Raw genomic sequence first — 14496 nt, 5'->3', positions numbered from 1 at the left:
CAGGCTATACTATGACTGCTTTTGACAGGCTATACTATTGACTGTTTTTGACATGCTATACTATGACTGTTTTTTTTACTTTTTTCGACATGCTATACTATGACCGTTTTTTCACTTTTTTCGACAGGCTATACTGTTGACTGTTTTTGACATGCTATACTGTGACTGTTTTTCACTTTTTTCGACATGCTATACTATGACCGTTTTTTGACTTTTTTCGACATGCTATACTATGACCGTTTTTCACTTTTTTCGACAAGCTATACTATGACCGTTTTTCACTTTTTTCGACTTGCTATACTATGACTGTTTTTTTTACTTTTTTCGACATGCTATACATGACTGTTTTTTTTACTTTTTTCAACAGGCTATACTATGACTTTTTTCGACAGGCTATACTATGACTGTTTTTTCACTTTTTTCAACAGGCTATACTATGACCGTTTTTTCACTTTTTTCGACAGGCTATACTATGACCGTTTTTTCACTTTTTTCGACAGGCTATACTATGACGGCTTTTGACAGGCTATACTGTGACTGTTTTCGACATGCTATACTATGACCGTCTTTCACTTTTTTCGACAGGCTATACTATGACGGCTTTTGACAGGCTATACTGTGACTGTTTTCGACATGCTATACTATGACCGTCTTTCACTTTTTTCGACAGGCTATACTATGACGGCTTTTGACAGGCTATACTATGACTTTTTTCGACAGGCTAAACTATGACCGTCTTTCACTTTTTTCGACAGGCTATACTATGACGGCTTTTGACAGGCTATACTGTGACTGTTTTCGACATGCTATACTATGACCGTTTTTTTACTTTTTTCGACAGGCTATACTATGACCGTTTCTATGACTTTTTTCAACAGGCTATACTATGACTTTTTTCAACAGGCTATACTGTGACTGTTTTCGACATGCTATACTATGACCGTTTTTCATTTTTTTCAACAGGCTATACTATGACTGTTTTCGACATGCTATACTATGACCGTCTTTCACTTTTTTCGACAGGCTATACTATGACGGCTTTTGACAGGCTATACTGTGACTGTTTTCGACATGCTATACTATGACCGTCTTTCACTTTTTTCGACAGGCTATACTATGACGGCTTTTGACAGGCTATACTGTGACTGTTTTCGACATGCTATACTATGACCGTTTTTTAACTTTTTTCGACATTCTATACTATGACCTTTTTTCGACAGGCTATACTATGACTTTTTTCGACAGGCTAAACTATGACCGTCTTTCACTTTTTTCGACAGGCTATACTTTGACTTTTTTTGACAGGCTATACTATGACTGTTGTTTTACCTTTTTCGACAGGCTATACTGTGACTGTTTTTCACTTTTTTCGACAGGCTATACTATGACTGCTTTTGACAGGCTATACTATTGACTGTTTTTGACATGCTATACTATGACTGTTTTTTTTACTTTTTTCGACATGCTATACTATGACCGTTTTTTCACTTTTTTCGACAGGCTATACTGTTGACTGTTTTTGACATGCTATACTGTGACTGTTTTTCACTTTTTTCGACATGCTATACTATGACCGTTTTTTGACTTTTTCGACATGCTATACTATGACCGTTTTTCACTTTTTTCGACAAGCTATACTATGACCGTTTTTCACTTTTTTCGACTTGCTATACTATGACTGTTTTTTTTACTTTTTTCGACATGCTATACATGACTGTTTTTTTTACTTTTTTCAACAGGCTATACTATGACTTTTTTCGACAGGCTATACTATGACTGTTTTTTCACTTTTTTCAACAGGCTATACTATGACCGTTTTTTCACTTTTTTCGACAGGCTATATTATGACCGTTTTTTCACTTTTTTCGACAGGCTATACTATGACGGCTTTTGACAGGCTATACTGTGACTGTTTTCGACATGCTATACTATGACCGTTTTTCACTTTTTTCGACAGGCTATACTATGACGGCTTTTGACAGGCTATACTGTGACTGTTTTCGACATGCTATACTATGACCGTCTTTCACTTTTTTCGACAGGCTATACTATGACGGCTTTTGACAGGCTATACTGTGACTGTTTTCGACATGCTATACTATGACCGTTTTTTAACTTTTTTCGACATTCTATACTATGACCTTTTTTCGACAGGCTATACTATGACTTTTTTCGACAGGCTAAACTATGACCGTCTTTCACTTTTTTCGACAGGCTATACTTTGACTTTTTTTGACAGGCTATACTATGACTGTTGTTTTACCTTTTTCGACAGGCTATACTGTGACTGTTTTTCACTTTTTTCGACAGGCTATACTATGACTGCTTTTGACAGGCTATACTATTGACTGTTTTTGACATGCTATACTATGACTGTTTTTTTTACTTTTTTCGACATGCTATACTATGACCGTTTTTTCACTTTTTTCGACAGGCTATACTGTTGACTGTTTTTGACATGCTATACTGTGACTGTTTTTCACTTTTTTCGACATGCTATACTATTACCGTTTTTTGACTTTTTCGACATGCTATACTATGACCGTTTTTCACTTTTTTCGACAAGCTATACTATGACCGTTTTTCACTTTTTTCGACTTGCTATACTATGACTGTTTTTTTTACTTTTTTCGACATGCTATACATGACTGTTTTTTTTACTTTTTTCAACAGGCTATACTATGACTTTTTTCGACAGGCTATACTATGACTGTTTTTTCACTTTTTTCAACAGGCTATACTATGACCGTTTTTTCACTTTTTTCGACAGGCTATATTATGACCGTTTTTTCACTTTTTTCGACAGGCTATACTATGACGGCTTTTGACAGGCTATACTGTGACTGTTTTCGACATGCTATACTATGACCGTCTTTCACTTTTTTCGACAGGCTATACTATGACGGCTTTTGACAGGCTATACTGTGACTGTTTTCGACATGCTATACTATGACCGTCTTTCACTTTTTTCGACAGGCTATACTATGACGGCTTTTGACAGGCTATACTATGACTTTTTTCGACAGGCTAAACTATGACCGTCTTTCACTTTTTTCGACAGGCTATACTATGACGGCTTTTGACAGGCTATACTGTGACTGTTTTCGACATGCTATACTATGACCGTTTTTTCACTTTTTTCAACAGGCTATACTATGACCGTTTTTTCACTTTTTTCGACAGGCTATATTATGACCGTTTTTTCACTTTTTTCGACAGGCTATACTATGACGGCTTTTGACAGGCTATACTGTGACTGTTTTCGACATGCTATACTATGACCGTCTTTCACTTTTTTCGACAGGCTATACTATGACGGCTTTTGACAGGCTATACTGTGACTGTTTTCGACATGCTATACTATGACCGTCTTTCACTTTTTTCGACAGGCTATACTATGACGGCTTTTGACAGGCTATACTATGACTTTTTTCGACAGGCTAAACTATGACCGTCTTTCACTTTTTTCGACAGGCTATACTATGACGGCTTTTGACAGGCTATACTGTGACTGTTTTCGACATGCTATACTATGACCGTTTTTTGACTTTTTTTGACATGCTATACTATGACCGTTTTTCACTTTTTTCGACAAGCTATACGATGACCGTTTTTCACTTTTTTCGACATGCTATACTATGATCGTTTTTTTATTTTTTTCGACATGCTATACTATGACCGTTTTTTAATTTTTTTCGACATGCTATACTATGACAGTTTTTCACTTTTTTCGACAGGCTATACTATGACCGTTTTTCACTTTTTTCGACATGCTATACTATGACTGCTTTCGACAGGCTATACTATGACTTCTTTCGACATGCTATACTATGACTGTTTTTTTACTTTTTTCGACATGCTATACTATGACAGTTTTTTCACTTTTTTCGACATGCTATACTATGACTGTTTTTTGACTTTTTTTGACATGCTATACTATGACTGCTCTCGACAGGCTATACTATGACTGTTTTCGACATGCTATACTATGACTGTTTTTTGACTTTTTTCGACATGCTATACTATGACCGTCTTTCACTTTTTTCGACAGGCTATACTATGACGGCTTTTGACAGGCTATACTATGACCGTTTTTCACTTTTTTCGACAGGCTATACTATGACTGTTTTCAACAGGCTAAACTATGACTGTTTTCGACATGCTATACTATGACAGTTTTTTCACTTTTTTCGACATGCTATACTATGACTGTTTTTTGACTTTTTTTGACATGCTATACTATGACTGCTCTCGACAGGCTATACTATGACTGTTTTTTGACTTTTTTCGACATGCTATACTATGACCGTCTTTCACTTTTTTCGACAGGCTATACTATGACGGCTTTTGACAGGCTATACTATGACCGTTTTTCACTTTTTTCGACAGGCTATACTATGACTGTTTTCAACAGGCTAAACTATGACTGTTTTCGACATGCTATACTATGACTGTTTTTTGACTTTTTTCGACATGCTATACTATAACCATTTTTTCAGTTTTTTTGACAGGCTATACTATGACTAAGACTTTTTTTGATATGCTATACTATGACTTTTTTGGACAGGTTATACTATGACTTTTTTCACCATGCTATACTATGACTTTTTTTTGACAGGTTATGCTATGACTTTTTTAGACATGCTATACTATGACTTTTTTGGACAGGTTATACTGTGACTTTTTTGGATATGCTATACTATGACTTTTTTTTGACATGTTATACTGTGAATTTTTCGACATGCTACACTATGACTTAATGACTTTTTGGGACATGCTATACTATGACTTTTTTGGACATGCTACACTGACTTTTTTGTTGACTTTTGTGGACATGCTACACTATGACTTTATAACTTTTTCGGACATGCTATACTATGACTTTTTTGGACATGCTACACTGTGACGTTTTTGAGCTAGAAGTGGTCGATGGACTTGGCATTGAACAGGCAAAATTAATTTGATTTCACTGTTGCATTCGCCTCTTTATTTCTTATATCATCAACATTCACAGACAGCAGCAGCACACCCAAAACAAAGGTGGTAAAATCCCGTACATTAATGTACGGTATATGTAGTTTTTTGTTTTGTTAAAGCAGCTGCAGGAGGCCTGTAAATCATGAAATGCATTATTTTTACGGTATTAAACAGCAGTTCACATTTTGAGAAGAAAAAAATTGTTGCCATTAAGAATAAACAAAATGTTGACAAAGATAATATAAGGTCTCTGTAACAATTTCTGATGCTATTTATTCCATAATATGTATACATAGCATGTCAAAAAAAGTCATAGTAAACAGTACATTTTAACATGAGATGAATTAGTGGTATGGATGCTATAAACTTCTTCCTAAAATTTGTCCAAAAACTTGCATTCCCCCATTTTATCGGTCGTTTAACATGCGGGCGTAACATCAGTCAGTGTTGTCAAATCTGATTCCATAACTAAACACATAGAATCCCACTATTCACCCACACAATGAATACATTCACGCTAACCTATTATAAAGGCTTTGGAAAATATACATAACAAACACGAGCTACAAAATTGAATACATCGGAAAGTTGCATTTGCATTTACAAGACTTTCCACTACTTATTAAGAAACATAATCGTCGCTAAATAAATTTATCAACATTTAATACTTTTTAAGACCCTGATATGACAAGCAGCTGTTGTTTTAGGAAGGCTTTCCTCCTAATTTGAGAACATTTCACTTTGATTCTAGATCATGAGACTTCAATGAGACGCTGGAATGGTTTAACTGCACATGAATGGCTTTCAAGGAAAAATCAGATTAGCCTCTTCATCCCCAGGCTGCTTCAGGCGATGTGGAGGTTTAATTAAATGTTTGAATGTATTGAAGCTCTGAGGGGGCAAAAGCCACATGATGCTGCTTCCCCTGAAGAGCCTGAAAGATGCACAGAAGAAAGGACTTCCTCTATATCCCTCCCTCTTTAACGGTTAATAAAAGACCTATACGTCTATATAACTAGTCTATTATCTATGCGCTCAAACACAGAGGATACTACGAATACATTACACATGGTCCCACAGTATTAAACATTCATGTACCTTTGGTCAGAGATCTACAGTTGTCTCATCCAGTTTTCTCTTTCTCGAGGATCCTTCTTTAGAGCGACTCCACCACTGCAAGTCAAACTCCTCTTTGATGTGACAAGGCTGAGAGGTGAAGCAGAAGACAGGGTTCATTTACTAGTTTTATAATACAAACACACACAACTTGGTTGCAATATAAAACATTCATTTTGTTCATTGTGAACGTGCTTTATCAAAGGGCTTCTTTGTCTCGTCTGACAGACCTTTTGTAACTACAGAACAGAAAATGTATAATTAATGCCTTTTTTGACAGTTATTAATGGAAGAGGGGGGAAAAAGTAACACAGACCGTAGAACAGTATTCAGCAAATTTTGTCTCGTTATCATTAATACTCGCTAAAAGTCCACTTCTGTATTTGCTATAATCAGAGGCTTCTTCTGTCTGTTCTGCTGCATGTCTCTAGTTATTGGCAATAAATCCTATTATTGAAGTTTCATCGTGGTCGTGTACAATGAAACTTTTGTCTCATCTTATAGATGGACATGTGTCCAACACTTGCTTTTGTCTTTGTGAATTAAGGCCTTAACAGCGTGGCATTTGCCTCTCAACAATATGGGTTATACTATATACAGTATATTGTATAAAATTGTGTTTTATATTAAACCGGGCCTATAGTGCCATGCATAAACATACCTCTTTTCTTGCATCCAATACTGAACTATTCAAATAATGGACAGATTCATGTTTGGAAAAAAACCCCAAAGAAATTGTCGAATCAACCAAAAATTTCATTGACCCCCTGTTGAAGACCTCTGTTTTAGAGGAAACGGTGCATAGTTACAAAATAATTTCACTTCAGGTTAATAGCAGAACACCTCAAAGTGTCACTGGGAGAGAACCAGGACATTCTGATGTAGTATTCCAAAATAAAAGCCCTTCAAAACCTCATTCACGACAAAAAAATAAATAAAAAATTGTCTAATCAACCAAAAACTTCGTGGACCTCCTAGGGGTCACGGACCCCCTGTTGAAGACCTCTGATATAGCTTTTGGGCGGGGCATACAGTGATTGACAGGTCGCTGCCTCTACCAGAGCCGTGTACGGCGTCTCTACCTCACTTCCGTTCACTGGTTGTACAAAAAGCCCCAAAAAAGACGCTGTGCGAGTCAGTGCTTCTTGTCGTACCTGTCTGGAGGACTTGATGAGCGTTGCGGAGCGAACCCCCGAGTGGCTGACGTCCGCGGTCCCCTCTACTCGCTCCAGCAGGATCCTGGTTCTGGGGATGTGACTCCACGACGCACCGAGGCCCGGCTGCACCTCCTCGCTGCCACTTCTCGTGACATGGTTTGTAACCTGCAGAACCAGACGTCATCAGGTTTAGTCTTTGGCTTGTTTTTTTTTCCCCTCTTGGGGGATTATCACACCCTTTTATCATTGTGTTTTATGATTTAGTGAAGCTCGAGAGAGAGAGATAGTTCAAGCTTTGGAAGAGAAAAACAAAACAGCTTGTCCTACTTTTAATCAAAGGGAACCATGAAACAGCCGACGAAATTATCTTTATCTCACTTCAAATAACGGCAACTTTTCTTGTGCATGCTAATGTGATTAGTTCATATCTTACATAATCATAACCTCCAGTCATACACCTGAACTAACAAATGGATTTAATGTTTTTTAATCATGTAATTGTCAGCAATTAGTAACCTTTGGTTTTTAATCTCGATTTGGTTTTCTCAGCCAAAAGAAAGTTTAGTTTTCCGTTCCGGGTCTCAGAGCGACGACAAGAGGAAGCGTGAAAGGGTTTGTTCACAGTTCAGACGGACATCTCGCATTCAGAGCAGCGCGTGTCCGGGACGCCGTCGTCCTTACCAAAGCAGCCACATTGAAGTCCTTTGCCATTGTCTTAAGAACTCCTGCCACTTGTATCATCAAGGACATGCCTGCAGGCAGAGGAAAGGTTTGTTCATGTACAGAATATACAACGCGTTTTCTTTTCCATGCAGTCAGGCTACAAATATTGTTATTTTTTTTTAGGGGAGTCTTTTATGTTCTTATGGGGGTCCCTGATCCTGGCTCGTCTTGAAACACGGACCGAGGTCTCATTTGCTCATCTTTACAACAAATACGTTTATCGTTAAATTGTTTACTCGAGCACAAAGTTCTAATTTTTTGCTCTCCAGATTGATGCATTCAACTTTAAAATGTACATTTTCTATTTAAGCGTTTAGAAAGTCAATAATCGTGATTATGATTGTTGTCATAATCAAGCGGCGCTAACACACGTATACTGAAAGGATTCCTTTTTTTATTTTCTGACATGACTACTTCATTCATGATCTAATTAACGGAGCTGGTTCTTTAACCTCCAATTAGTAGAAATAGTGTGCCACTCTTTTGTTTCATTGGGTTTCTCTATTGGACCGGACCTGCTCAGGTGTGGAGAACCAAGAAAACTGCTTCAAGGGAAATTAACGAAATCTTTCTTTTAACAAACGTCTCGGAGCTCGAGCAGAGGTTGGTCGTGCGTTCATTTAATCATAATTTAATCACACTTGAAACTTGTTCTACATGAACCGGCGGTGTTTGCTTAAAGTGCCAATAAGATTTTACAAAACACCTCACGAATCAGCTCATTCTGTACAGTGATTGTTTTCAGATAAGGTTTAATTACACTTTTTTGTCTTTTCACAGGTGTTCATTTCAGATTTGAACCCTGCAGTAGTGAGTGATTGTTTAATTAGATCACAGTTTAGGATCTTTCTATCAACCAATATTTAGCAATAAAGTTGAATTAAGTTCATTTGGATTAAGAGCTTTAATTATTTTGACTCTCAAGAGGTCAGAATTAAGTTGAAGCAGCTCCAAGGTTCATGAAAAACAGCTCTAAACGTGACGACACGAACGCCTCGGTGTTATTTTCACACTTGACTGGAACTTACTTACATGTCACGCTTGCAAAAGAATGTGTGGGGGATATTCATTATATATATATATATATTTTTTTTAGAGTTTACAGCCTCAGGTGGGATGATGCACCGTGATGGACTCGCAGAAAAAAAGATATCACCTTCATTTTGTTTGCCTCCCAGTAGAGGCGAGATAACAGCCGACACCGAGTCCACGATCACCGCCTTGACAGAGCCGCCGCCGACGGACGCCTAAATGTGACAAAAGTAGATTACTGACAATTTGATCCGTCTTTTCTCAGATGTTCCCTGGGTACAACAGGACTGGTGGTATATTTTAAAGCAAAAAAGGGGAGGGGAAACAAACCTGCTGAAGCCTGCCACCGCGAAGACCGTACAGACAGTCGAGTAGAGCGAAGACGTTGAACAAGCGGAAGACGTGGATCCTCTGTAGAGCCGCCATCTGCCAAAACGACATTGTGTGTCACGTTGTTGTCGCGCAACATTCAGTTCAAAAGGCTCAGCCCTCCGTCGGCTCACCTGCTCTTCTGCGTCACTGGTTACAGCTCGCAGCATTTGAAGCAAGCGGCTGGCAGTCAGCCCTCCCGTCGTATCGATGAAGATAACGCTCTGTTTGAGTCGGTGGGAAATGTGCACCGCCACGCCGAAGCACGCCTAGAAGACAAAGACGGGCAAGCGGGGAATAGTTTTACGATAGCGTGGATAACTTGTGTTAGCTAAACTCCGAAAAAGAATTATTTCAGCCAGAGTACGACTTGTTATTCTATAGGCGAAGAGGGGGAAAAAAAAAAGAAAAAAAAAAAAGAGGGAATTTATGAGGCGGAAATTATCAGTGATGGAGAGGGAAGGTAGGAAAAGCTCACCTGAGATTTGCCACTTCCCGGGCCTCCAGACAGCTCCGTTATCTCTCCAGTATACAAGCCTGAATCCAGCAGTTTATCTAAGCTGCAAGAAAACAAGGTGCAATTTATTACTCACAACTGCCATCCCAAGCAATAAACAATTAAGTCCACGGACGTCCGCAGAGCCAACACAAAGCTGCAGCTGGGTGAGGATAATAATATAAAAAAAACAAAACACAAGAACTTGCATCAGCTTCCAGACTGTTCTTAAGGTGTTTGGCCAATTCCTAATTTCACTTGTTTCATTGCTGCTTATCGAGCTCAGCCACTGGCGGCTACCTTCAAATTCAATCTATCAAAAATACTTGGCTTTTCATTCAATTGTGTGTGTGCGTGTGTGTGTGTGTGTGTGTGTGTGTGTGTGTGTGTGTTGGTAGCATTGTTTGTTACGTTAAGTCTAATGGGAGTGTCTGCTGAAGATATTTGGCACCAATTTACATACATTTCCAACAAAGAATAAAGTGAAATACAATACATTGCTGTATGTAAAGTGCTTGTTTTAATGTGCATTTACTGTTATTTACCGTTATTTTGTTTGTAATGTATTTTAATCTAACGTCCGTTCCCATATAAAGATCCTCTTTACATGCTCTCTTTAACACCACTCAATGCTCAACGAGTTCCCATTTCACCATCCAAAATCTGAACCTCTTCCTCCCGAAAAACGGTGTTGGGACTGTATCTGTATTCACGGGACTTGTTCTGGGTTCTCTGCAGCTTGTTATAGGTAAATCTTCCCTGAGCTCCACCTTCATACACCCCTGACCTCCTCCACCTCCCTTCTTCTTCTTTTTAATGCGTTCACACACCAAGAAACTGACGCAACGAGTCACCGGAGGGCCGTTCCATTTCCTAGCCGAGCCGGGTGAACCGGGAGGTTTAAAGAGGGCCACGGTTGCACAAGTCTCACAAATCGGCCGTCCACAGCACAACAGCGTCGCTGCCGCTACCTTAACCTCCCTTCACCGATCCGATTTCATTTTGTGAACAATAGTTCTGCTGAGGAAGTGCACGGGCGTCGGGTGTCGGGTTTCTTTAGAGCGCGTTCGGTCTCCCTCAGCTTGTCCGCTGCTTTACACTTGAAAACACGACAGGAATGAATGCATTAAACGTCTATGCATGGAGAGCATGAATGCAGTGTGGTGTAAATGGCGGGTAACATTTTCCTCACGATGTTTAGCGATCCCTTTTACGACACATTTTTCTCTCTCAAATTCTCCTTTTTCAGCTGCTGGTTGATTTTTTTTTGGCCAGATTTTTGGTTGTGTGTGTCACACATCCACAGTAAAGTTGAGACGTGGGAGGAGGAATTTCAAGAGCTCCGATTTCTTTCCTGTTGAATGGTTTTTGGGGGGAGTTTTTACTTTTCCGATGCGAGGGTGCAAGGAGAGAGCTGTACACACCGTGAAGCCCTTTGAGGCAAATTTGTGATTCGCCTCAAAAGGGCTTTAAAAAAAAAGTCAATCAGAATCATAAAAGTCAATCAGAAGAAGCGATCAGATGGCACAAAACACACGAGACGGTTTCTCTATTCAACGCTAAAATGGCTTCACTGGAGTTGTGCGTTGCGTCTCTCAGACTGTAGCGCCGTCGTTCTGCCTCGCGGTTAGGTACAGGACACGGCATTTAGATCACTGTGTGATGTTTAATCATGCAAAAACATCCAACACCCGAGGTGCAACAACAACTATGGTCCATTTCACACAATGCAACACATAACTCACACAGATACAGGCTACCGCTCCGTTAGCCTACCGCATAACAGCGGGGGGGGGGGGGGGGGAAACCCAGGAGGCGCTCGGCAAAACAAAAGCAGCGCACAGAAACGAGTCGCTCTCATTGAAAACAATTACAAAACGCTGCCACAGGCTCTAAATTTTGAATTTAGCACCTCATTCCGAGTCAAACCCGAGGAAGGAGCTCCTCAAAGAACTGGAGGAGGCTAGAGAACCTGAACGAAGAGTTCATTAACAAAGAGAAGGCCCTGCGTGATCAACTGGAGAGGCTTAAGAGACCCAGAGACCATGATTACCTTCAGGATCGCCATTGAGATTTCGAAGCACCATCAAAACGAAGAAGAAGAAGAAGGTGCTTGAAAAGGACTACGAGGACCTTAAAAGGGTCTCAAATCATCAGCCAGCAGAAGTTCTCAGCAGAGCTCCAGCTTGAGAGAGAAAACAATGCAGCTCTCCAGCAACAACTTGAGCTTCTGAAACTTCATCACCAGCCCAACCTGAGCAACGAAGATGAGCTCAAGGTTGACAGCAGAAAGATGTCGGAGGACCCGGAGGCCACGAAGCAGCTGATGGCTGAGAAAGATGCTCTGGTTCACCGGATGGAGGAGGAGATCCAGACCCTAGAGAAGAACGCCTCGGAGAAAGAGAAGACGTTTTCCACTGAGCTCCAGGCAGAGGAGGAGGTCAGTCACGGCCTCCGAACTGAACTCAGCCAGCTCAAAGAAGAGCATCGGGACAAGATCTGGGAGCAGGAGAAGGAGGCTCTCGAAAAAAGGAGGTGGAGGAGCTGAAGGCTAAGCTGCAAAGTGCTGAAACCCTCAGCGGCTGTCAAGTGGAGAAGGTGACGCAGCTTACCACCGAACTGGAGAGAAACAACTGGAGACGAATGAGCTCCTACAGGAGAACAACAGCTCCCTGCATGAAGAAGTGAGGGAGCTCAAGGCGGCTCACGCAATCAGTCAAGAGATCCAGGTTGAGAAAGATACAAGTGAAGGTCTCCAACAAGAACTTGAGAAGCTGAAACTTTCAAATACGATCAATCTGAGGTATGAAACGGAGCTCGAGGCTGAAAGAGAAAAGAGCGACAGCCTTCAGAAACAGCTTGGGAAAGAGAACCAGTCCAAAGAAGACCTGGAGGCCATGAAGCAAGCTGATGGCTGAGAAGAAAAGTCTGGAGGAGGAAATCAGGACCCTGGAGGACCACGCTTCTGAGAAAGAGAAGACGGATTTGAAAGACCTGAAAGAAAAACAGGAGTCAACCAACCAGGAGCAGGTCACTGAGCTCCAGGCTGAGGAGGTGTGTCAGGACAAGAGAAGCAAACCAAGACCAGGAAGCAGGAGAAGAACATCCTCCCTGATTCACCAAATCCTGTGCTGACAGAAAAAAACCCAACTCAAATTCAAACGTTCTATGAGTTTGAGTAAGAATCCTGGAATGTAATGCAATATAATATAATGTAATATGTAGTGATAAAATCTATAATAATATAATAACATCTATATTTGATATATTATAATAAAATCTATATTTAATATAATATAATACAATCTATATTTAATATAATAAAATCTATATTAATATAATAAAATCTATATTTGATATATTATAATCTATATTTAATATAATATAATAAGATCTATATTTAATATATTATAATAAAATCTATATTTAATATAATAAAATCTATATTAATATAATAAAATCTATATTTGATAAAATAAGATCTATATTTAATATAATACAATCTGTATTTTATATAATATAATAATATCTATATTTAATATAATATAATACAATCTATATTTAATATAAGATCTATATTTAATACAATCCAATCTCTATTTAATTTAATATGATATAATACAATCTATATTTGATATAATAGAATATAATATAATCTACACTTAATATAATATAATCTATACTTAATATAATATAATTCAATCATAATAAATTCAATATATAAATAAATATGTGAAAAAATAAAATAAAAATAAAAATATAATTCAAAATGTTTGCCTGTTTTGTTGTATTTTTTTCTGTACAGCTGAGTTGATGACAAAGCATTCCACTTGTGTTGGTCTATAGTGGACTCGTTTTTAAAGAATCTGCTATTTTTCTTCTTCTATCAGCTTACAAGTTCTTCTACTTTCAAACAACACAAGGTGAAAAGAAACCAGCGCCTCTAAAGCAACAGCAGTGCTGTGTGTGTGCGTGTGTGTGTGTGTGTGTGTGTGTGTGTGTGTGTGTGTGCGTGCGCGTGTGCGTGTGTGTGTGTGTGTGCGTGCGTGCGTGCGCGTGCGTGCGTGCGTGTGTGTGCGCGTGTTGAGCCTAAAGTCAGTTTTGGATGTTATGAAGGCGGCTCTCTTTTAACCTGGCTATATTGCCATAGCAACTTGCTGCTGCAGACCTAACCGGAGCTCCGCACTACGCAGCAGGATTTGGGATTAGCGAGGTAATGTCAGGGTGAACCCTGGTTTTACAGTCCTACGGCGGTGGTTCACTTCTTAGCGGGGTAGACTGCCATGGAGATTAAAGCTGCACAGCCTCCAATACAACACAGAGCGTCGGATCCACAATAAAAAGTATTAGTATTATTATAGTAATAGGGAGATGTGCAGAAAGATTTTATATGAGAACATCTGGTGCCCCGCACTGAATACTGGGAAGCCACATTTGGGGAGTTTGGGGATATGATAAAGCCCCCAAAAAAGGCAATTAATTTGAGAGAAAAATAATAATAATATAATAATAATTCCTTCAGCTTCAACAGGGCCTTCACGGCCCGACGTCTCCACACAGGAGCCATTTTTGTTTTGACGTTTATATTGGTTTGAGCCGAGTACCAAACCTCAACGCTTTGAGTGT

At 39.3% G+C, this 14496-nt stretch overlaps 1 protein-coding gene across 1 annotated transcript in view; it reads right to left on the bottom strand.

Annotated features, from left to right (window-relative positions):
• The window catches only part of rad51d (RAD51 paralog D), a 28258-nt gene that overhangs the window by 5417 nt on the left and 8345 nt on the right, over nt 1–14496 (bottom strand). The window contains exons 4-10 of the mRNA XM_068711663.1: nt 9853–9934; nt 9509–9643; nt 9336–9431; nt 9130–9220; nt 7932–8002; nt 7248–7415; nt 6076–6183 (exon numbers count right to left, since the gene is read on the bottom strand). Of these exons, the coding sequence (XP_068567764.1) occupies nt 6082–6183; nt 7248–7415; nt 7932–8002; nt 9130–9220; nt 9336–9431; nt 9509–9643; nt 9853–9934 (745 nt within the window). The 3' untranslated portion in view covers nt 6076–6081. The remainder of the gene's footprint in view (nt 1–6075; nt 6184–7247; nt 7416–7931; nt 8003–9129; nt 9221–9335; nt 9432–9508; nt 9644–9852; nt 9935–14496) is intronic.

Source organism: Cebidichthys violaceus, unplaced genomic scaffold (assembly GCF_023349555.1).
Source record: "Cebidichthys violaceus isolate CVI_PGR_0920_01 unplaced genomic scaffold, fCebVio1.0.p SCAF_166, whole genome shotgun sequence".
NCBI classification, from domain to species: domain Eukaryota; kingdom Metazoa; phylum Chordata; class Actinopteri; order Perciformes; family Stichaeidae; genus Cebidichthys; species Cebidichthys violaceus.
The sequence above is the reverse complement of the archived record's forward strand: the minus strand, read 5'-3'. Positions and strand labels throughout refer to the sequence as shown.